Genomic DNA, 23,265 nt, shown 5'->3' on the forward strand with positions numbered 1-23,265 from the left:
CCCAAATTAATAATACTATAAATATTATATAAAATTACATGTACTAATTCAATAATTAATATATGTATTTTAATAATAAAGATTTTATATTTAATAGTTGTATTACTTTATTGTTCCTGTTTGATTTGCTATCAGTTTCTATTATGAAGTTGTTTTTGCTAATACAACAAACCAATTTTTAAATTGTGGTGTTTCTGAAATCTTTCATATTCTTCTAAATTGAAGTTTTTGACTGCCGAGTGTTTAAATTTACAATGTTAGAATATTTTTAACATCCACTTCTCTCTACGACGTTTAAAAAACTACACCCTACATTTGTTATCATCAATCAGAGCAGTAGAATTAATAAATAATCTTAATTTTCTTATAATCATATTATATGGAAATGTACCAATCGATTTTGTCTTGATAAAACTGCAAGAGCTGATCAGTATTTTGGTGATTTAGAAAAAAATTAAAAAACACACCCATCATTTTGACAACATTCAGGCTTTAGCGCAGACTAATGAAGCCGCTGTGTGATCGTTTTTATTGCAGCTGTAGCTTCAAAGCAGCTCTCTGCTGTTTCGTCATGTGTGTAAACAACAGTGTCTTCAGCATAGAGTTGTACATTCACACTTAAACAATTATAAAAGATGATCAATACACAAGCTAAATAATGAGGGGACCCATCACCGAACTTGTTGGCACACCACACCTACTTGCTTATGTTTAATAACTTTATGTTTATGTTTACTTGTCTTTACTTTGTTCTTTCCGTTTAGCTGTAAGCTTTTCTTTGTATCTTCCTGTACATTTGTTTTTAGCACTATGTGAAAGTTTACTGAGATCTACTGACGACAAGAGTCAAATTACTTGTATGTTTCAAACTTGGCTAATTTAGTGGATTCTGTGTCTGATTATGTGTATCATGTGAAGCCAAAGTCAAATCAATAAAAACATGGATGATTATAAATGACAAAAACTGTGATGTTTCAGTTTATTGAGAATGTTACTCTGAATGACTTTGATAAACCTGCCACCCTCTGCATAATGAATTAAAAAGAAAATACACAAGAAAGAAATATTATAAGCACTTAAATATCTACCAGGTAACTAATGATTCAACTTCATTTTACACTATTATACAAGTCATGATTAAAAGTGGAATTAAACTAGAGCATCAAGATATTAATGTTCTACAGAATTTACACTTAGTAACTGCAAATATACTGTGTGTGTGTGCGTGTGTGTATTTATAGTTTTAGGACAACTGTGTCTTAAACATAAATTTACAACCAACCACAACACATCATAAGTGACATTTCTGAACACTGATCAAAGTGATTGATGAGATGAATTGATGAGATGTGATGGTGAGAAAAGGCGAGCAGAAAACAGTCAGTCAGCATGTGTGCAGTTGGTGGACGGTCCCTTGTTTCTGAGGATCATCAGCAGAGAGAGTCCACAGCAGTACACCAGACTCTTCACTATCAGCACTGTGTACAGCACACAGAGCAGCTTCACCTTGTACTGAGACGGGACAAGAGCTGCTGGTGGAGCTGCTGGTGGATCTGCTGGTGGATCTGCTGGTGGATCTGCTGATGGAGCTGGTGTTGGAGTTGCTGGTGGAGCTGCAGTTGAAGCTGATGTTGGTGAATGAAGAGTAGAAATATCTGAAACAGAAAAAAAAGTTAAAAACAAATGTCAGTACTCTGCTACTTCGCTCTCTCTGACAGCATCTCCAGATGAAGCTGAATCACTGCTGAACACAGTCACCAAGCCTTCATTACCTTGTTCTGTTTGGGCCCTCACTGTGCCCCCTTCGTGCTTGACATAGCAGTGGTATTTATATGTGCTCTTCTCTTGCTGATGGAGCAGCAGGATGGAGGCGGTGTGTCTCGACTCTATGAGCTCCAGCTGCTCTCCCTCAGCAGGGTTCAGATCCTCCAGCCGGCCGTTCTTATTCTTTCTTTTCCAGGAGAACTGGACCACAGGAGGAGACATGGCTGAGGCCAGACACAGCAGGGAGCTCTTCCCCTCCAGGTGGGCTGCTGGGTACACGCTCACCACGGGCTTCACTGGCTGCTCAACTGAAGCTTGACAGCAGCAACAAGCAGCACAGACACACAGTCAACAGCAGCTTACAGCACTGCACTGCATTCAATCTTATCCTGGAAACTACATGATCACTAAACTACTCATCAATACACCACAAACATCATCTACACTGATACATATTTTCATATATATCTTCATCTAGATAAAAGTTAAAGAAAAAAATGAAAAGATGACAACACAGAGTTCTGTTCATTAATATTTAAATTGTTACATATAATTCATAAAAAACAATATAATATAAAATATAATAAAATTACATTTGTAGAATGCAGAATATTAACCATCATCATAAAATAGAAATAAATTGTGTCTCCTATATTTTATGATATATATCACTAAACTTTATGCCATGCTTCATCATACATGAGATTGAAAAACTATACATTTGCACAGCAATACATATGTATAGTATATTGATATATAAATGTATCAATCAGTTTTCTTTAAAGTGCAGAATCACCATGCAGCATGGTCCCAATACATTTACAATAAAATAATAATAACATAAAATAAAACAAACACATTAAAAACACATATATATATATATATATATATATATATATATATATATATATATATATATATATATATATATAAAACTAGTATCCCCACATACATGTCTGCAGATAAATAACCAGAAATAACACAACAAAGATGACAAAGATAATCCAGTAATACATAGTTTGTCCACCAGACGGCACTAACAAGTTTTCAGCTGTAAAATATCCTGCTTATTTCACACTTTGGTCACAATTCTTTTATGATAATAATTAAAAAATCAAATATAGATGTTGGTATGGCCTCCAATTTTTAACATTAGTCAAGCTGCATTTTATATCATATTAAATATATCTCATAAAACACAACATATTTACCTCCATAAATACCATAACACCATAGACCATAATATATCCATAATAAAATACAATATATAAGTCCTAATTTGCTGACATTAAATCTGTATTCATACTTTGTACTTTCTGACCATGTTGATGAAATTAGTGATTGTAGTTTCCACTGAAATGTAGTAAATGAAATGACGGACTGAGACTGAGAGCTTAATGAAATCAACTCTGAATCTGTATGAGACTGAAGAATCCTGCTCATCAATGAAATTTACTTAAATTATCTCAAGATTGTGTATAAAAAGTCAACAGATGATCAGAGCAGGAAAATCTTCCACAATCATTCATCTAGAATTTAATTTCTTTCCGGAGAGAGAGAAGAAGTTTCATTGAACAGCAGCTGATGAGAATACAGAATGAAATTAGAATATCAGTGCTGAGTTTCTCTGAGTTTGGAAGAGTTTAAAGATTTTACTTTTCAAGAAACATATGAAGACAAACTCCTTTCTGATGCTTATTTAATGATAGAATGGTTGCACAATGAATTCTCTAATTATTATAGAAAATTAATGTGTAAATCCTCAAGCAGCAGAAAATAAACATAAGAACTTTTACAATAAAACAACTGAAGGAAAATGAAAGTTTAGTCTTACCTGTTACAAACAGTTTAGTGCCAGAGCCAAAGATGAGGTAGTCATCAGCTCCCACAGTGAATGTGACTGTGACAAAAACCTGTCTGCTGTTGAATGTGTCAGCTGAGGCGAATAAATCCAAATTATTAACCAGTATCATATTTCATCTCCATGATGTGTTTCTCTAATGTTCATATCAACATGACTGTCTCTTCTTTTGTTGTATTTCTCTTTATTTCAGCCTACTGAGGTAGAGAGAGGCGGGATCCTGCTACATTTCTAATCAGTCCAATACATGAAACATGTTGTCTGTCAGTTTAATAAAATTTGATTTTACACCGGGATCAGTAGCTGTGAAAAAATAGAAAAATAACATAAATATGTAATGTGAAATTCAGCCGGTCTGTAGCCTGAGTGTCCTAGACACTCAGTGTGACAAAAGTGTCCTCCATAAAAGTCAAAATACTCTTCCTGACTTGTACTTTATCCTCAGACTGTCATTTGAAGTTAGAATCCTTTAGATTTTGGTCCTTGTTGATAACTTGTGTTTACTGTTGGTAACAGCCAGTGTGTTATAATAATACATCTACTTGAGCTTTGACAGAAAAGCCTTATCAACCACTGGGGGCAGAAATGAATGAATGTCACTCTGTCAGAAATGAATGAATGAATGAATGAATGAATGAATGAATGAACTTCATTTATATACCACCTTCCATGCACAGAATGCAGCTCAAAGTGCTTTACAATTCATCAGCAAGTTTAAAAAAAGACGAGTTTAAAACTGTACACATACACAAGGAGGAAAGGAGAACATGAGAACAATGAGTGTTACTGTTCATAAAATACCATTTACATGGTTTCTTTGGAAAGAAAGTGGGGACAGTACATATGAAAAAGTCATTAAATAAAAATTAGAGAAAATCATAAAAGATTGAAACAGACAACTACAACAGCATATTAGGGCCATCATAGGTTAAAAAAAAAAGTAACGGAGCTCAGGGAGGGAGGGTAATATTCTGAGGAAAAAATCAGAATTTTCAAGATTAAAGTCTTACGAGAAAAAAATTTGAATACTCTCTGAGACTATAAAGTCATACATTTGCAAGAAAAAGTGTGTTTGAATAGAATAGAATAGTGATTGATGATCTGTCGTATTTCTGTACCACAAATATCATTTGAATTGGCCGTAGATGTAACCAGTGATATTCTTACATCTGTCCATTGCATTTTAGTTTTTGATGCATAAAAGCCATCACCATCATCCAAATCACTATGGTGTTTTCTTCTGAATAGACTCAGTTCACAGGAATGTCTCTTCAAAGTCAGGATGCTTCTGATAATATGGTGATGCTGGGTTAAAATTATGAGTATTTCCTTGTTGCTAAATCCAATTGCAAAGTATAATTTGATTAGGTCATCTACTGCAGCATTGTTTCTCAACCCGTGGACTGCAGACCCCTAGTGGTATGTGGTGTAATTGCAAGGACTCTGTCAAACAATACAATATATATTTTAAAAAGATGCTATGGCCCTTATAGACATAGTCTATATATCCTCAAATAGTGACCCGAGCCTTTACTTACCTCAACTGCAGAAGGTATCAGGCCTTTATTTCTAATTCCCTATGTTTGATAAGTATAGTAATTGCTCATATTTTAGTACGAAGCCACATTTTGATCCGTTCTCATTTGCCCTGCATTACACTGTTAATACAAACTCAACACTCCCTGTATCCATTTGAAATTAAAAGCCTTCTAGCGTTTCAGTGGACAGAATCCCTTTTTTAACAAGGCTTTTATTGTGACACATCTGCAGGAACGTGGTGTGGAAAACTTATTGACTTACGAGGTTCAGTATACGGCACTTAAAATGTAGCTACAAACACACAAACACACAAACACACAAGCACAAAGAAGAGGAGGAACTCTTTTTATTATTATCAATTTTAGAATTAGCAATATGGAGAAATGGCTAAAACCAAACAAACGGCTGTCTATTTCAGACACCGGTCAAACAGACTCTGGTCCACGTGAGAAGAAAGCCAACACAGAGAGCAAAGAGAGGCAATATAAAGAGGATTACATCATCTTCATATCGATAGTGTATACATATGCTGTTTAATGCAGTTCTACTTTGCAGTCACATCAAAATGTATAATAGCTACGTTGGTCCACAGCGCAAAATGTATTACTTTTACAATAACAGCTCTAAAATAGTGAGATTCCTACAATATTTGTGGCCTATTCTTTGTTATCGGCCTGCATCCACGTCATGTTACTGTCAAGTTTCTGTCTGCTCAAACAAAAAGTCATGGCTGCCATTCCTTTTATTCTCAGTGGAAAATGTAATATTTTAAGATAGTTTCTGCATTAAAATGTCTTTTGATAACATTTCTAGCAGGATATTCGTTCAGTGAATGTATATGATTAGTTTGTTGTTATTATGGAGATTCTTGCAAGCTTTCTGTTGTTGCTATGGTAGTTGCTATGGACACTGCTGAATTGTCTTTGTGTCATGTAGGTATCTGAGCTGTTATGTTATTTGTGTTGTTTTATGTAACTGTATGATGATGTTCTTTCAAAAAAAAACAACATAGATTTTAGAGCTTCTCAGGGACGAATTGAATTTGAAATCCAGAATTTGAAACTTTGCAATTGGCTGACCAGAGGACCCGCCACTCAGAAGTATTTTCCTCTATTTCGCTGTGTTACAGTTTTTTTTCAAAGTATGTTACCATAGAAACCAATAGATCAGTTCTAGTTGCAGGAAAGTTAGCCATTAATCTACTGCAATTGTTAACATATTGATAAGCATTCAGGAGGCAGTTTAATACATGATGTGGCTGAACAAACATTTTGAATCCATAACAAACAAACTCCTTAAACACAGTTTGAAGCACTGCATAATTCCTGCCAACACTGAACACCAACCGAAAACCCATTTCTAGAATACTAGCTAAAATATCTGCAATAAACCAACATTCTTACTTTTTCTTAACATAGATCATCCAGATGCAGTGTAATTACTAGTTTGGCTGTACTAGATATTTGATATATCCGGTAGATATATCTTTTTACGACCCTATTTTGCAACCCACTTTGCAACTAGGAGAACTACAACTTTGGTGCTGATTTGTATCAAGCTGCATGGTGCAGCTCTGAGGAATTTATTCAATTTCAATTTAATTTTTATTAAATTTTATTTATATAGCGCCAAATCACAACAAAAGTCATCTCAGGACACTTTTCACATAGAGCAGGTCTAGACCATACTCTTTAATTTACAGAGACCCAACAATTCCCCCATCAGCAGTGCTTGGCGACAGCGGTAAGGAAAAACTCCCCTTTAACAGGAAGGGACACAAAGAAGCAGAACAACAAGAGCAACAACAACAACAACAACAACAGATACATGGCTAGCAACAACAAACAGCAGCAACAGCTGGAGAAGGACATCCCCACGGCTAAGGGCCACAGCTTGGTCCATGGGGTTTCCTGCGGATGAGAAAGCAGGAAGAATTCCAGGGAAGAAGCCAAGTTAGTAACATACAGTAATGGTATATGAATACATACAGATGGAGAGGAGGAGAGAGTAGCTCAGTGCATCATGGGAAGTCCCCCGCCAGTCTAGGCCTATAGCAGTATAACCAAGGCCTGGTCCAAGGTGAGCTTGGTCAGCCCTAACTATAAGCTTTATCAAAAAGGAAAGTTTTAAGCCTACTCCTAAATGTAGAGAGGATGTCTGCCCTCCGGATCGAATCCGGAAGATGGCTCCACAGGAGAGGAGCCTGTTAGCTGAAGGCTCTGCCTCCCATTCTACTTTTGGAGACTGAAGGAACCACAAGTAAGCCTGCAGTCTGGGAGCGCAGTGTTGTAGTGGGGTATTAGGGTACTATGAGCTCTTTAAGATATGATGGTGCCTGACCATTAAGAGCTTTGTAGGTGAGAAAAAGGATTTTAAATTCTGGATTCAATTTTGGATTTTACTGGAAGCCAGTGCAGCGAAGCTAAGATGGTAGAAATATGATATCTTTTTCTAGTTTTTGTCAATACACGAGCAACAGCATTCTGGACCAGCTGGAGAGTCTTTAGAGACTTGTTAGGGCAGCCTGATAATACAGAATTGCAATAATCCAGCCTAGAGGTAACAAATGCGTGGACTATTTTTTCTGCATCTTTTTGGGCAAGGATGTGCCTGATTTTTGCAGTATTATGTAAGTGAAAAAAGGCAGTCCTAGTCCTTGAAATTTGTTTCATGTGGGAGTTAAAGGACATATCCTGATCAAAAATAACTCCCAGATTCCTTACAGTGGTGCTGGAGGCCAGGGTAATGCCATCTAGAGAGGTATATCATTAGTTAATGTGTTTCTAAGGTGTTTAGGGCCAAGCACAATAATGTTTTGTCTGAGTTTAGTAGCAGGAAATTGCGGGTCATCCAGGTCTTTATGTCCTTAAGGCATGTTTGGAGTTTACTGATTAGTTTCATCTGGCTTCATTCATAAATATATTTGGGTATCATCTACATAGCAATGAAAATTTATGGAGTGTTTCCGAATAATATTACCTAAAGGAAGCGTATACAAGGTGAATAGTATTGGTCCAAGTACAGAACCTTGTGGAACTCCATGTCTAGCTCTTGCCTTCATGGAGAATTCATAATTAACGTGTACAAACTGAAATTGATCTGATAAATAGGACTTAAACCAGATTAATGCAGTTCCTTTAATTCCTTTAAATGTTCCAGTCTCTGTAATAGGATGTGATGATCAATTGTGTCAAATGTGGCACTGAGGTCTAACAAGACAAGTACAGAGAGAAATCCTTTGTCTGATGCACTCAGGAGATCATTTGTGACTTTCACCAGTGCTATCTCTGTGCTATGATGCGCTCTAAATCTTGACTGAAAATCCTCAAATAAACTATTGTTATGTAGAAAGTCACACAACTGATTGGTGACTGCTTTCTCAAGGATCTTAGAGAGAAATGGAAGGTTAGATATAGGTCTATAGTTGGCTAAGACACCTGAATCAAGAGTAGGCTTCTTAAGAAGAGGTTTAAAGGACTGTGGTACATAGCCTATGAAGACAGATTGATCATATCTAGTAAAGAAGTGCTAATTAAGGGCAAGACTTCCTTAAGCAGCCTAGTTGAGATGGGGTCTAAGAGACAGGTTGATGGTTTGGATGAAGAAATTGTTGAAGTTAATTCAGAAAGGTCAATTGGAGAAAAACAGCCTAAATATATGTCAGATTTTACAGCTGTTTCTAAGGGTCCTGTGTTTGTGGATAAATCGGTGCCTGTTTAGGGCAACAGGTGTTGACTTTTGTCTCTAATAGTTATAATTTTATCATTAAAGAGTTATTACTCTTTGTCAGCCTGGCCAAAGTGCTGAAAAGAAACCTAGGGCTGTTTTTATTCTCCTCTATTAATGATAAGTAATAGGCTCTGGAATGGCAGATGGCCTTCCTATATGTTTTAAGACTATCCTTGTAGTTTTTAAAAATATTAGTGTTCCTCCTTGAACTGGAAGGTGTAAATACTAAATTGGGAATACACTGTGGAGTTTAAGGCAATGTTAAACATATTTGTGTAATCGGATATTAAATATCTGATTGTTAAATGGTTGAAAATTAATTTTAACCATGTTTTACCCATATTTGACAGTGCCCCCAGTTGTTGACTATAATCACATGGTAGCTGAGGCCAAGAGCTCTCTATAACAGTTGGTTTCATGTCTTCAGCCCCTTTTGTTGCTGAGTTATAAGCCTTCAGGCTCTCCAGGCCGAGACCTTTCCAAAGATGTATTTGGTTTAGCTCTACAGCAAAGTTTTGACTTTCTCATGTCATGGACACAAGCCATCCCAGGCCCAGTTTCAGAGAGCACTTAAAAGGCCTAAGATATAAAATGAAGCTTTTTGTTTGTTTGTGTTTTTTTCTTTTTTAGTGGAAATAGTGACCAAAATGAGTCACCTTCAGTGATTAGAATACTGCTGACAATCTACAGCATTACTACAGGCTTGGAGGAAGTCCTGAAGTGCTTGGGTTAGAGTTAGGACTGAAAAGACCAACCTGTTCTCATTCATGCATAGGCTACTAGTTACTGGGCCCTCACACCAAGATATTCATGAGCAGCAGCGGTTGCTCTGATTTGTGGCCGCTCACTGCCAGCCCGTAGCAGTGCACGGCAGGGGACGGGTCATTCAAGCAGCGCTATTTTTTTTTAATTTTCAGTTGTGGCCAATATCAAGTTTGTAGTAGAGCTATTTGGCAGCCTGGCCATGAACTTGACAGGGATGATAAAATATACAATGTTTCGTGTTTCCACTGTGTATTATTTAGCAAGAAAATGTGCCTAGTCTATATTTCTGTTAATTAAAAAATAAAAATGCTGTTTTACTTTCAAAATCATGGCCGCGTAGCCTATGGAATAAAGCATTATAGGCTAGTTTTGTTCATGTCACGGTAAACAAACAATGACGAATCGTATAGCTCCGGGAAGCCAGATTTCTCTTCCATTGTCAACATGATATATTGATATATTCCAAAGGAAATACAGCACTAAAGAAGCTAACAGAAGAGTATTTGTTGAAAACAAAGCAAGAAGAAAACTTAAAGGATCCTTTCTGGTAATGTAATCCACATATGCTGGAGCCACTCTGTGCACCCTGGACTTAAGAAGTGATGGCATATGACTGGGGGTCACTCATCGGGATGGGGAGATGGTCAGCTCATCCCCCTGCCAACCCTTCTACCAGGCCAGTCCAGGTTTTTAAACATAAACATCAGATTAAACATCAAGTAAGACCATCTGTACATCCATCTCAACATCGAAGGAAACGATATTGGACACATGGATCTTCTGGGGTTCCTAACCGCCCGGATGGCGGCCTTTTCTCCCCGCTGAGGTCAAGAGGAGGTTCCAGGTGCACTGGGCCGGTGCTGAGGGGCTTAAGAGGAGCTTCTACCCTCTGGCCACCAGGATCCTGAATGGGATTGCTACATAGGACTGTCCTTTGAGGCCGTTTATCGTACCACAGAGCATGCCTGTCAAACCTTGCGTCAAGTTCAAATCAGTGTTTCATCAGCAAAAACACCTGGGCTGTGTTCCATGGAGTTCTCTTTGGACTACTGTTTGTACTCATTTCTGTATTGGCTGTACATGTCTGTCTGACCAGAGCATTCAACATTGATGGAAAACAACTGGGACACCAAGTGATTGAGCTTGGGACAAATGCTGGCTCATGGCCAGTTGACATTCCTACAGTGAGTTTTCATCATAACTTACTGGGATATTTTGCAATCTATTCCTCTGTCCTGCGGCACAGGCGAGCCCAGGTACCAGAGCGAATCACTGATCCAGTGGACCGGTCATCTGCCACCCCATTTCAGTGAAGAGCAGGTCTCCTCTCCATGCTGATCCTGCTCTCCAGAGATGTTCAGCTAAATCCTGGATCAGTGACCCCTGGAGTGCTTCAGAACTTCGATTCTGATTTGTGCCTGAATGTGTCTGGGACTCCTCTGGTGCCAGTGACGAATGAGCAACAATTTTCTAAGCCGGGCTTCTCCCTTAACAGACTTAACTTTGTTAACACAAGGCATGATGGCTCAATGAATAACTTTTCGCTACCGGGCTGTAGAAACCTCGATAGGTCCAGTGTCTCTCTCACAAAACCTGCTGCTGACACCACTGTGTGTCGAACCCTGCAGTGAGGAGGCAGAGGTTATTCAAAACCTTCCAAACTGTCAATCATGCAAAAGTCTTATGGGACCCGAAGCTGAAACCAAAGGGGCTAATCGGTGGACATTTTAACATCAGAAGCATTACTGCAAAGAGCAATCAGCTAACTCATCATGTGTCTGACTCAAATCTGGACTTTCTCTGTCTGACTGAAACATGGTTGAAACAAACAACTCCTGCAAGTGTGTTCATGGTGCCTGGATACCAATGTTTCAGAAGATACAGACCTGATGGAAGAGGAGGAGGGGTGCTTTTTTATGTGAGAGACAACATCAAATGTGAACCTGTGGTTTATAATGCGGGTAACACGTTAGAATATGTTGGGATAAAAATAATGTTATCCCAACAAATGTCTTTTAACATCATAGGTGTCTAGAGGCCCCCTTCTGCAGATGACACTTTCTACGATCAACTAACAGAAGTCTTGAAAGAGTGTAATCTCAACAAAGAATTATTACTTATGGGTGATTTTAATGTGAACTGGGAGGATAAAACTAAGAGGAAAGAATTAAAATGATCACAGAGAAATTCCAACTAGAACAATGATCCAGCAAAATGCTCCAGTACACAAATTGATCTAATATTTACAACCAGAAAGAATAACTAAAAGTTATAATTTAATCACTGGCTTATCAGATCATAACCTAACCCTATGTGCCAGAAAACTGACTAAAAGTAGATTTAAGACCACGGCAACTAAGACAATGATCCTTCAATGCATACCCAGAGCTAAGCAAGAAGAATTTACCAATGAATTTAACAGCTTGAACTGGGGTGACGTACTGTCCTCTGATGATCTGGACTATGGCTGTGATACTTTTACTCACAGAATCAACTCTGTGAGGGAAAGATTTAATGTGAGGATACAGATAAAATCTAAAAATAAAAACAATTTACCGTGGTTTAATGAAAATTTGTGGTAACTAATGAAATCTAGAGATGCTGCACTAAGGAAGGCCATTAAAACTAGAAGAGACACCGACATGCTGCTTTATAAAGGTTTAAGGAACAAAGTTATCCAAGAGCTAAGAGAATCTAAATCTCGTTTTTATCTCATTATTTTGAATGAGGCAAAAGGCAACAGTAAATTGATCTGGAAAAACATTGATAATCTCACAAGGAGGGACCCAAAATTTTTAGGAGATTTTAAACTCAAAGTACAGGGAAGGTTAATTGAAGATCATCTTACTGTTGCTTCTGTCTTTAATATTTTTTTTCTTGAGTCTGTAAATGAGTTAGGAAAAAAAATTACGAAAAGGAAACTGGATATTGTTCCTATGGATGGTATAAGGTTTTCGAGCTGGTAGAAACTAATGAGTTACAAGTAAACAAAATCATCAGCTCCTTAAAAAGCTCCAAAAGTAGAGATGCTTTCCAATTCGACACCATGTTTGTCAAATCACACAAAGATATTTTAACTCCCCCTATTGCTCATTTAATTAATTATCTTTTAAAGACAGCTCCTTTCCTGATGACTGGAAATGTGCCATTGTCACGCCTATTTTTAAATCTTGAGACCGCCTTGAAGCCAGTAACTACAGACCAATAAGAATACTGCCAGTACTCTCAAAGGTTGCTGAGAAAGTTGTCATTAAACAACTGACAACATTTCTTAATACAAACAATTTGGTCTACATTGTATGCAATTTGGCTTTAGAGCAAATCATTCCACCGAAACTGCTACCTTGCACTTAGTAGAGCAAATTAAATCAACACTTGACAAAGGAGGAGTAGTTGGTGCTGTATTTTTAGATCTGTGTAAAGCATTCAACACAGTCAATCATGATCTTTTAATATCGAAACTCTCTAAATTTAACTTCTCATCTAGAGCACTGGCATGGATGTCTTCATATTTATCTAATAGGAGACAATGTGTTAAAGTAGGTGACACACTGTCCAGTAATATGAAGTGCACAATGGGTGTTCCTCAAGGGTCAGTGTTAGGTCCCCTATTATTTAGCCTATATATTAACGATCTCCCTCAACAGTGTCATGATGCAGAACTACAAATGTATGCAGATGAAACTGTTGTGTACACACATGCAAAAACAGCTGAGTTAGCTGCTGCAAAGCTAACAATTGCATTGGAAAGGATCACACATTGGCTTGATCAATCATGTCTGAATCTAAATGTAAACAAGACAAAGGGTATGTTTTTCTCTAAGACTATGATACAACCTCCTAATGCTGATATTTTCATCAAAGGTGAAAAAATTGACATAGTTACTGATTCTAAATATCTTGGCGTAACACTGGATCCAAATTTGAACTTTAAGAAACATGTTAAAAAAACGGTTAAAACCATAAAGTACAACTTAGCAAATTTTAGACATATTAGAAACTGTCTCTCAGACGCAGCCAAGATATTTATGCAGCTATGATTCTTTCCCATATGTCTTATTGCATCACATGTTGGGGGCAGGCTGGAGAAACAGCCATAAGACCTCTTGAGTCCTTATATAAACAAACTCTTAAAACTCTGGACAAAAAGCCAATGCATTTCCATCACTGTAGGGTACTGAAGAAATACAATTTACTGAGCTTTGAGAATTTTAGATTATTCTCAAATTTGTGCCGTGTTTTAAATGGTTTGGCCCCTCCTCCACTATGTGACTTTGTGTACACTCGCTCAGTAAGTTCTATTAGATCCTCCAGAATATCCTCTATACAAGATTGTATCAGACCATTCCGTTGCACTGCATTTGGGCAGTCAGCTTTCTCTGTGAAAGTCACAACTCAGTGGAATGCCCTACCCGATGATGTGAAGAACTGTAGTTCAATCAATACATTCAAGGCCAAGTTAAAACATCTACTAGAGACCAATCAGCTGTGTGACCATTGAGTCTAAACTCCATCTATGGTCTTGATTTAAATTTGACAAGTTCTAATTGATATTGTGGGTATATGTGATGTTCTGTGTGTAGTTTTGTGTTTTGTATTTTGTATGGTGTGTTCTGTGTGTTTTTTTTGGTTTGTTTTTTTGCTTTGTACTGTTTGTTGTTGTGCTGTTTTTTGTTGGGGACTACAGATGCAAACTAGCTACAAGCTAACTCTGGTGTAGTGCATCTTCAATGTTTCAATCTGCACACTGTCCCAGTCAATAAATCAATCAATAATTATGGAATGGAACAGCTCCAAGAGCTCGTTGTTCTTGGCTCTGGCATCGCGTTGCTCACTGCTGCCAAGGTGTCTGAAGCCCTTCATCACCAGCTTTCACTGAAAATGAATGACTGCCAGCTGCTTTTGTTGTTTATAAATCTTTGGATGTGAGTGTATCTGTATGTCTACTCTGCTGCAGCTGCCGCTGAGCTGCTGCTTGTCAACGATGTGCAAAAAGGCTTGACATTGTATTGCCAGATCATCAGGTCAGGGATCCCCCATATCACGTTTTCTCACTCTTTATCATAATAACCCACTTTTTGCATAAAACACACAAACATGGAAACTCTGCAGAGATCTCACCATTAACATCATGTCAAGTTAAAATGAAAAGATGTTTGAGATCGGTGAAAATGTTGGTAGGGACAATTCAGTAACACCTTGACATTGATAGCGACATGTCCCTTCTGTAATCACTCAAATCTACACCCATGAGTAATGTAAGTGACTTTATATTATGAAATCTGCTGATAGATGTATAGGGAAGAGCACAAGAAGGTTTTTATTGTGAAGGAGCAACAGGAAGTTTTTGCATTTAGAGCAGATTAGCATTGTGACGGAGGCATGAACTTTATTGCAACAGAAGGTCAAAGAAGCATCCATGTGTTCTGTATTCATCCTTTGTTCTCACTGTGTGGAACAACAAGAATCCTTCTGAAATACCTGATCAACATTTAAAAAAAACAATATTAAAAAAACAGTGACAGCAGCAAAACAAGAAAATAGTCCTCAGCTCAGTTTGTTAGTGACTCTGGCTGAGATGGAGGTGAAATATGTGAACCTGGGCTGTGGTTTACTGCTCTCTTCCTGTCACAAACACTGTTTGACATCTGTTCATCTGGAGGTTTTTGTACAGGCTGCAGGGATCATTTCTCACTGTGGGAACCAGTTTTATAACAGGCGCAGTAGTAGGTGGCTGAATGTTCTATTTTCTGGATCACCAAGTCACAGACATTCTTTTTTCTTACAGCTGAGAAATTATCCCTCTGAGGATGATTGTACCCTTTATCAATTTTACCATTATTCTTATCAATATGTAGAATCACCATGAATGTTTCTGTGTCTTTCTTCTGGAGCCAGTATACATTTGTACCACCGCACTGATCAGTTCCTTTACATTTGAAGAAGACTTTTTCACCAACTGTCCTGGTCAATGTTAAATCTTCCTGAATCAGGTCTGCTGCCATGGCAACGAGCGCTGTAGAGAAACAGACACACAGATGAAGGTGAGTGTGACAGTGTTTGTTAAAGGTTGAGTTTGTTGGCTCCTGATTGGCTGGAAACACTCACCTGAACACAGACAGCACAGAGCAGCAGCTGGGAGGAAAAGCATTTTGTGCAGTGGTGTTTCCTCTGGTGAACCTGGGGAGAAGTGGCGCTCTGATGCAGCTGAGGCCAAACAAGGACGAGCTGTGAGATCAGACGAGGGCGTCGTGGTTTCTAACAGCTCCTCAAACCTCCCATCAGCCCCTGCGGCGGACAGATAAGGCTGCTGCTGCTGCTGTGTGGTTTTACATTTCAGTTTAATAAATAAATTGAATTTCCTGCATCATCTGATGGTATCATGCATTCATTGACGTTCTCTTTTAACACTGAGTTTAGACACATTTCCTCAAATTGACAGATTTGGTATTTTTGGAAGCTTTGTGATCTCTACTAGAATTAGAAATAAAGTTCTGAGGGTTTAGTTTGTAGAGACGAAGCCACCGGAGGGTTCAGAAGAGTTTAAAGTCAGGTGTCGTCTACATGTCTCTTTGGTGGAACTGATAACAACCCATCTGCGATATGAGGAGACACAACTACACACTGCTTTACTGATTTATTGTATTTTTTAAGTTACTATATCTTTTTTTTTTAATTTAAATTTAAAATATTAATCTCAAAAGTAACTACAGCAACAAAAATACAATATTGTCCTCTGAAGTGTTGTGTAGTAGAGGTTTAAAGTAGTTTAAAATGGAAAAACTCAAGTTAAATACAAGTACTGTAAAACTGTACTTGAGTACATTAATTGAGTAAATGTACTTATTTACTTTTCACCTCTGTAGGAAAAAACAGCTGGATGTAATTTCATCATTTTTCATTCTTTTTTTGTTATTTTAGTGTCATTTATTTTTCCACATGTCGTGCCCTGCAGTTAAACAGCCCGATTATTTGACATATACATTCTATATACAATATGAATATATAAAATAAAGTATATAAGATATTTAGACTAAATATTACTTAAATATGATCCAAATATTTTTTTCCACTGTAAATATTTTGCGTAACATACATCATTTTAGTCTGATCTGAATATTTGTGTTACAGTTACAATCATTTAGAGGCTATTTGTAGTCTAATGAATGAATTTTTTTTACCGCCATTCTGTATAATCCAATATCTTTAATAAAATTTCACAATATTATCTGCTACTGAATATCAGTTTATAAATCAAAGTTCAATTTCACGTGCTTTTAAATAAAAAAGGTTTTAAAAAATGTCTGTTTTCAGATTCATTAAGATCTTTATTTTTTAAAGTTGCTTTTAATTCTGATATTCTAATATTAATTTGTACTAGTGCAGTGCTTGTTCAAAATATGTCTGTTATGAATGAGTTGATTACTTGGCCTCTGGTGTTGCTGCTTGCGGATTTCTCGAGAACCGCTCATCCAAACAACTTCACACTCGACGTTGCACTTCATTGTGTCCTCAGCAAAACACCAGACAAGTGTGAAGTCGATCGGATGAACTGTTGTAGAGAAAATCGAAGGACACACATACATACAGACAGACAGAGACTCCTTCCATTTTAGTTAAATATATTCAAATGTAATTCTAATATTAGAAAATCTATAATAAAAGAAAATTCAACCAATTTGCAAATAACTAGACAGATTATTGAAATTATCACATTTAAAAATGACAATTGTATGATAAGTTACAACAACAAGATAATCAACTAAATAAAAAATGAAAGGTGTAAAATATTTAACCATAGTTTTCTTGTTTTTTTATTGTTCATTGAGAAGTTACTATTGATTGGGAATAAAATAGAGCATTATAACACTGCAATAAAATTATATAATTAGTAACTGTTCAGGTGTTATTTGCAAATATACTGTATTTTTTGGGGCATAACACATTAAAATCAGTTCAGAGACACAAATTTTGAAGGAAAATCAACAAAAACAAAGAACTTCATCAAACACAGACACTGTGATGTTACAGTTTATTAAGAATATCAAAGTTATGAAGTGAAAAGACAAATCTAACTTTGCAGAATGTATTAAACACAAAATAATAAATGTAATAAAGGTTTGAAAAATACTAAAAACTAAATTATATTTTCTATGTTTATTTTTATTTTTTGTACAATACAAGTCAACATTAAAAGTAGGAAACAAAACAAACTTGAGATAAAAAAGTAACTGTTAAGGTTTAATTTGTAAATATATATGTGTATATATGTATTTATATATTCAGCACAACTGTATCTAACTTTTGCATAAAGAGAGAAAATGTAAAACCAACCACAACACGTCATAAGTGACATTTGTGAACACTGATCAAAGTGATAAATGAGATGAATTGATGAGATGTGATGGTGAGAAAAGGCGAGCAGAAAACAGTCAGTCAGCATGTGTGCAGTTGGTGGACGGTCCCTTGTTTCTGAGGATCATCAGCAGAGAGAGTCCACAGCAGTACACCAGACTCTTCACTATCAGCACTGTGTACAGCACACAGAGCAGCTTCACCTGGTACTGAGACTGGAAGGACACTGACACACACACACACACACACACACACACACACACACACACACACACACACACACACACACACAGGTCAGTCTTCTCTCCACACTGTTTCAGTCTGTTCAACTGTGGACATTTCATCACAATATCATCACATTTTCTTCAGTAGAACTTGGACTTTTCCAGACGGGACGACCAGCTTTACATGAAGACAGGGGTCGACTACAGTTTGACTGACAGCTCAAAGGCCCTTATTAAATACAACAAGTCAGGGCCGGACCCAGCTTTTTAGGGGCCCCAAACAGGATTTGATTTCCTGTTTTCAACTTAAAATAACTTTTCAATCCACAACTAACTACAATTTATAACAATTAAAATCACTCAAGCATAAAAAGTCCAAAGTCCAAATACTGTGTAAAAACACACAGGTTACTATAGATTTGAAGTTTTTACCACTTGGGGGCAGAAGAACTCCACAACAAGCTAACAAACTCCTCTCTGACATATTATGGTCTGTCTGCTGTTTGCTGCTGGGCAGGTAGTGTACAGTGGGTTTATCAGAAAACAGCTGCTGCTGCTGGAAACACTGAGACTGAAGCAGACAGGAAATGTGCTGCAAAACCACAACTAGGAGCTAAAAGAGGCTAAAAAGCTCATTTAGTCATTAGATTCATTCTTAATATAAAACTATTGATTAGTGGAGCTTTAAGATATACTCCCTAAACTTGTTCTATCACCCTTGAGACCTAAAACTGAGTATAGCGCCCCCAAAAGGTGTTATTTGTCAGCCTGTGAAGTGAAAGCTCTCTCAGTGGGACTTGTTGTGCTGTGGGACACTCTAACAGAATCAGGGAGTGTATGTTTAAATCCTTCAATGATGAGCAGAAAGTGAACAGACTGATATGCAGCCCTAACTGCAGCAGGACATTGGAGCTGTCAGAGCATGCAGAGAGGCAGCAGGTGATCTTACAGTCAGCTTGCTGCAGAGCTGGCAGGTCTGCTGGCTCTCTCTCTGGAGGACAGGAGGCTGCTGGAGCTGGAAGCTCTGAAACACAAAAGGAGTCAAATGTTTGGAGTTGCAGTGAGAAATGTCAGTGCTCTGCTCCTCTGCTCTCTCTGACAGCGTCTCCAGATGAAGCTGAATCACTGCTGAACACAGTCACCAAGCCTTCATTACCTTGTTCTGTTTGGGCCTCCACTGTTATCCCCTCATGCTTGACGGAGCAGCGGTATTTATATGTGCTGTTCTCTTGCTGATGGAGCAGCAGGATGGCGACGGTGCGTCCCAGCTCTCTGAGCTCCAGCTGCTGTCCCTCAGCAAGGGTCAGATTCTCCAGCGGGCCGTTCTTCTTCTGTCTTTTCCAGGAGAACTGGACCAGAGGAGGAGACATGGCTGAGGCCAGACACAGCAGGGAGCTCTTCCCCTCCAGGTGGGCTCTGGATGCTGCTGGGTACACGCTCACCACGGGCTTCACTACCTGCTCAACTGAAGTTTGACAGCAGCAACAAGCAGCACAGACACACATTCACACAGTCAACAGCAGCTTACAGCACTGCACTGCATTCAGTCTGATCCTGGAAACTACATGATCACTAAACTACTCATCAATACACCACAAACATCATCTACTGGACACTGTATCAATAATCATATCAAACTAAAGCATCATGGAAGCTCATCATATGTCATATATAAAGATTCAAACATCATTTACCACTTTATCAATATTTACCACAACATTAGTTACTAATATAATAGAGTTTATAAAATATAAAATATATCATGACATAACAGCCTCATATAAAATACATTTGCTGATGATTATAGTGTTTTATGTAAAATATATTTACCAACATATACTTTAATTAATAAAACTCAATCAATAATTTTAACATAAGTTTTATCTTTTACTTAAAACAATATTACCACCACCATGACTACCATGTTCAGATACGTCTAATATAATATAATATAATATAATATAATATAATATAATATAATATAATATAATATAATATAATATAATATGATGACATTTGTCTTAGTAAAATTTAAAGTATAGTTTTATTACTTGGTTAAAATATATTATATTTATGTTACATTTGTAAATGATTATAGTGTTTATATGAAGTATATTTACCAGCATATACTTTACTCTAATCAGACACACAATACATCAATACTTTTAACAACTTTTTAAAGAGTTTTAGCTTTTATATAAAACACAATTACCACAACATGTTCAGATATGTAAATAAAATATAATATAATAATATATATTCTTAATTAAATGACAACATGTAAATTATCTGATTCATTATATTTCCTATCAAACACTTTCTAAAATATGTTTTAACATTATATATTTGACATCATGTTGATTTCATAAACCAATATGATTTATATTAAATATGGATTAAGATATACAATTATACATTTTAACTATAAATTATATTTAGCTTCATCACACATTTAAAATGAGTTTGCCTTCATGCATTAATTTATCTTCCACTAAAAGACATATTTATCATCATAAACACACAATTATCATGAGATACATTTTACCATTTACAAATATATACTGTATATTTAACACACAATATATTTATCACTATTTGCTTCTAAAATTACATTTAGGAACATTTATTAAATGATGTTTCACATCATATATCATCTTGTTTTTAATAAACAGGAGCTGCTGCTGAATCAGTGAGATTATTAAATACTGTTTATTTGTAACATTACTGATATCAGACTTTTTGGCTGTAAGCCAACTTTGATGTGATGCATAAATAAAGAAGAACTTGTGGTGTGCAGTGAGATTTGAAGCTCTTTTCAGGAGTTATTGATTAGTTTTATGGAAGAATGGCTGCATCAAGAATTCTCTACGAAATATGAAAAATTAACATGTAAAGCCTGAAGCAGCAGAAACTAAAACTAAAAACACATTTTCAACTTGTTCAATAAAACAACTGAAGGAAAATGAAAGTTTAGTCTTACCTGTTACATACAGTTTAGTTCCAGAGCCAAAGATGAGGTAGACATATCCTCCCACAGTGAATGAGACTGTGACAAAAACCTGTCTGCTGTTGAATGTGTCAGCTGAGGTGAACGAATCCAAATTATGAACCAGTATCATATTTCATCTCCATGATGTGTTTCTCTAATGTTCATATCAACATGACTGTCTCTTCTTTTATTTGATTTTAGCCACATTAGCAGTGTGACTATATGGATGCTAATGTCAGTCGGTTGGTCGGTCCACCACTTAAGTGCAGATCCATTGGATCTGATTGTGGATCAAAGGACGGATGGATTGTTCATTAAATGTTGTGCAGACGTTCACGGTCCCCAGAGGATTCAATTATTTATTTGACTTGATTGATTCTAACTTTGAATCTAGCGCCACCAGCAGGTTGACATGTTTGGTCCAGACTGAAATATCTTTTCATCTATTGGATGGATTGTCATGTAATTTAGTAGGAATATTCATGTTCCCCTCAGGATGAATTATAATAACTTTGATCCTCTGACTTTTCCTCTAGCGCCACCATCAGGTCAACATTTAAACTCAACTAAGAACTCATTTAAAATCAAACTGACATCTGTAATGATGTAAATTACTTAAAGCTGCTATAATCAATATTTTTATAATAACCATGATGTGTCAGTGTGTAATGTGTTGGTCGTGGCTCGTAGTGATGAACCTACAGAGAATTATCAATGACTCTGCAGCTCCTCTCGGCTTTACGGAGCTTTATAGTGAGTTTCAGCTCATTGTTTATCTGTCTGGCTGCAACTTTACTGTTTTGTTAAATAAAAAATTAAAGTTCAAAAGTTGTAAAGTTCACATTTGAGGAGATTTGTTGAGTATTATGAACTAAACCAAGTTAGGATGACATTAGTACCTGTGCTGCCATGCAGGTACATTTTCATAGGAGCCGTAGTTTTTGTTTGCTTGTCAATCAATTGTTGTTTAACATTTTGAATCACTTAAAGGATTAAATTTCTAATAGTAAATGCTGTAGTGGAGCCATTTGTCTTAGAATATGGACAGTAAACATCAGAACCTGTGGTTAAGGTTTAGTTAGGTTCAGGTAAAGATCATGGTTTGTGTTAAAATGACTTCCTCCTTAAGATGAGGGGAGCTGCGTCGTCATGGTTACAATAATAAACACGTGCTTAAAGTTAGGAAATGATGGTGGTCGTCTTAAAAGAAACAAACAGTGTCTGCTGTCGTTTCTCTTGTGAAGACAGTCTCAGCTGCTCACAGAGCAAAATCCATTTACATTTACCACATTTCTGTTGAGGGGAAATTGTCATAAATCCAAGAATTGTGTTGAATCTTTTACTAAAGTGAAATTATCTGTTTGAAATCTGCTCAAAGATGTGACATGAAGAATGCTGCCTGAAGGCTTTTATTGTGAAAGAGCCACAGGAAGTGTTTCCATTAACAGCAGATTATTATTGTGAAGGAGGAATGAACTTTATTCCAGCAGCAGGTCAAAGAAGACCATTTTTATCTTCATCTCAAACTTTCAACTCTGTCAAACATCTTTTTCTATTTATTATTTTGTCAATTTTTGTAATTAAATCAAATGTTAATAAAGTTTCACTTTTGATCTCTCCATTATTTGTCTCTTTTATCTGTGTTATATTGTTGTTTGTTTGTTTGTTTGTCTTCATCTTGTTGTATCATTGTGCTTCTGTGTTGCTCCTTTGTTCTCACTGTGTGGAACAACAGGAAACCTGCTGAAATAGATGATAAATAATATCAATGAAATATAATGTTTAAATGAAAATCCTGACACCAACAGACAAACATTTAGTCCTCAGCTCAGTTTGTTAGTGACTCTGGCTGAGATGGAGGTGAAATATGTGAACCTCGGCTGTGGTTTACTGCTCTCTTCCTGTCACAAACACTGTTTGACATCTGTTCATCTGGAGGTTTTTGTACAGGCTGCAGGGATCATTTCTCACTGTGGGAACCACTTTTATAACAGGCGCAGTAGTAGGTGGCTGAATGTGAGGGTTTAACTGTCTGGATC

General features: G+C 36.8%; 2 protein-coding genes across 4 annotated transcripts; both read right to left on the reverse strand.

Annotated features, from left to right (window-relative positions):
* Positions 1–193: 193 nt before the first annotated feature.
* On the reverse strand, positions 194–15,959 carry LOC122994487 (M1-specific T cell receptor beta chain-like). Its single transcript, XM_044369201.1, has 5 exons — positions 15,767–15,959; positions 15,363–15,674; positions 3,599–3,646; positions 1,773–2,072; positions 194–1,655 (listed from the first exon to the last, which is right to left on the reverse strand). The coding sequence occupies exons 1-5, from the start codon at positions 15,807–15,809 to the stop codon at positions 1,381–1,383; spliced, it is 978 nt and encodes a 325-aa protein (XP_044225136.1). The 5' UTR covers positions 15,810–15,959; the 3' UTR covers positions 194–1,380.
* A 1,783-nt stretch (positions 15,960–17,742) lies between these two features.
* Positions 17,743–21,647, reverse strand: LOC122994470 (immunoglobulin lambda-like polypeptide 1). 3 transcript variants are annotated; one of them, XM_044369176.1, is made up of 4 exons: positions 21,218–21,647; positions 19,394–19,702; positions 19,187–19,246; positions 17,743–18,239 (listed from the first exon to the last, which is right to left on the reverse strand). In XM_044369176.1, exons 1-4 carry the CDS (start codon positions 21,354–21,356, stop codon positions 18,091–18,093), a joined length of 657 nt encoding a protein of 218 aa, XP_044225111.1. In that variant the 5' UTR covers positions 21,357–21,647; the 3' UTR covers positions 17,743–18,090. The 3 variants fall into 3 exon arrangements, with proteins under 3 accessions (XP_044225111.1, XP_044225110.1, XP_044225112.1); XM_044369175.1 differs by having other exon boundaries at positions 17,761–18,239; positions 19,187–19,261; XM_044369177.1 differs by having other exon boundaries at positions 17,763–18,239; positions 19,187–19,261; positions 21,229–21,364.
* Positions 21,648–23,265: the final 1,618 nt, after the last annotated feature.

The sequence above is a fragment of the Thunnus albacares genome, chromosome 12, assembly GCF_914725855.1.
Source record: "Thunnus albacares chromosome 12, fThuAlb1.1, whole genome shotgun sequence".
NCBI classification, from domain to species: Eukaryota; Metazoa; Chordata; class Actinopteri; order Scombriformes; family Scombridae; genus Thunnus; species Thunnus albacares.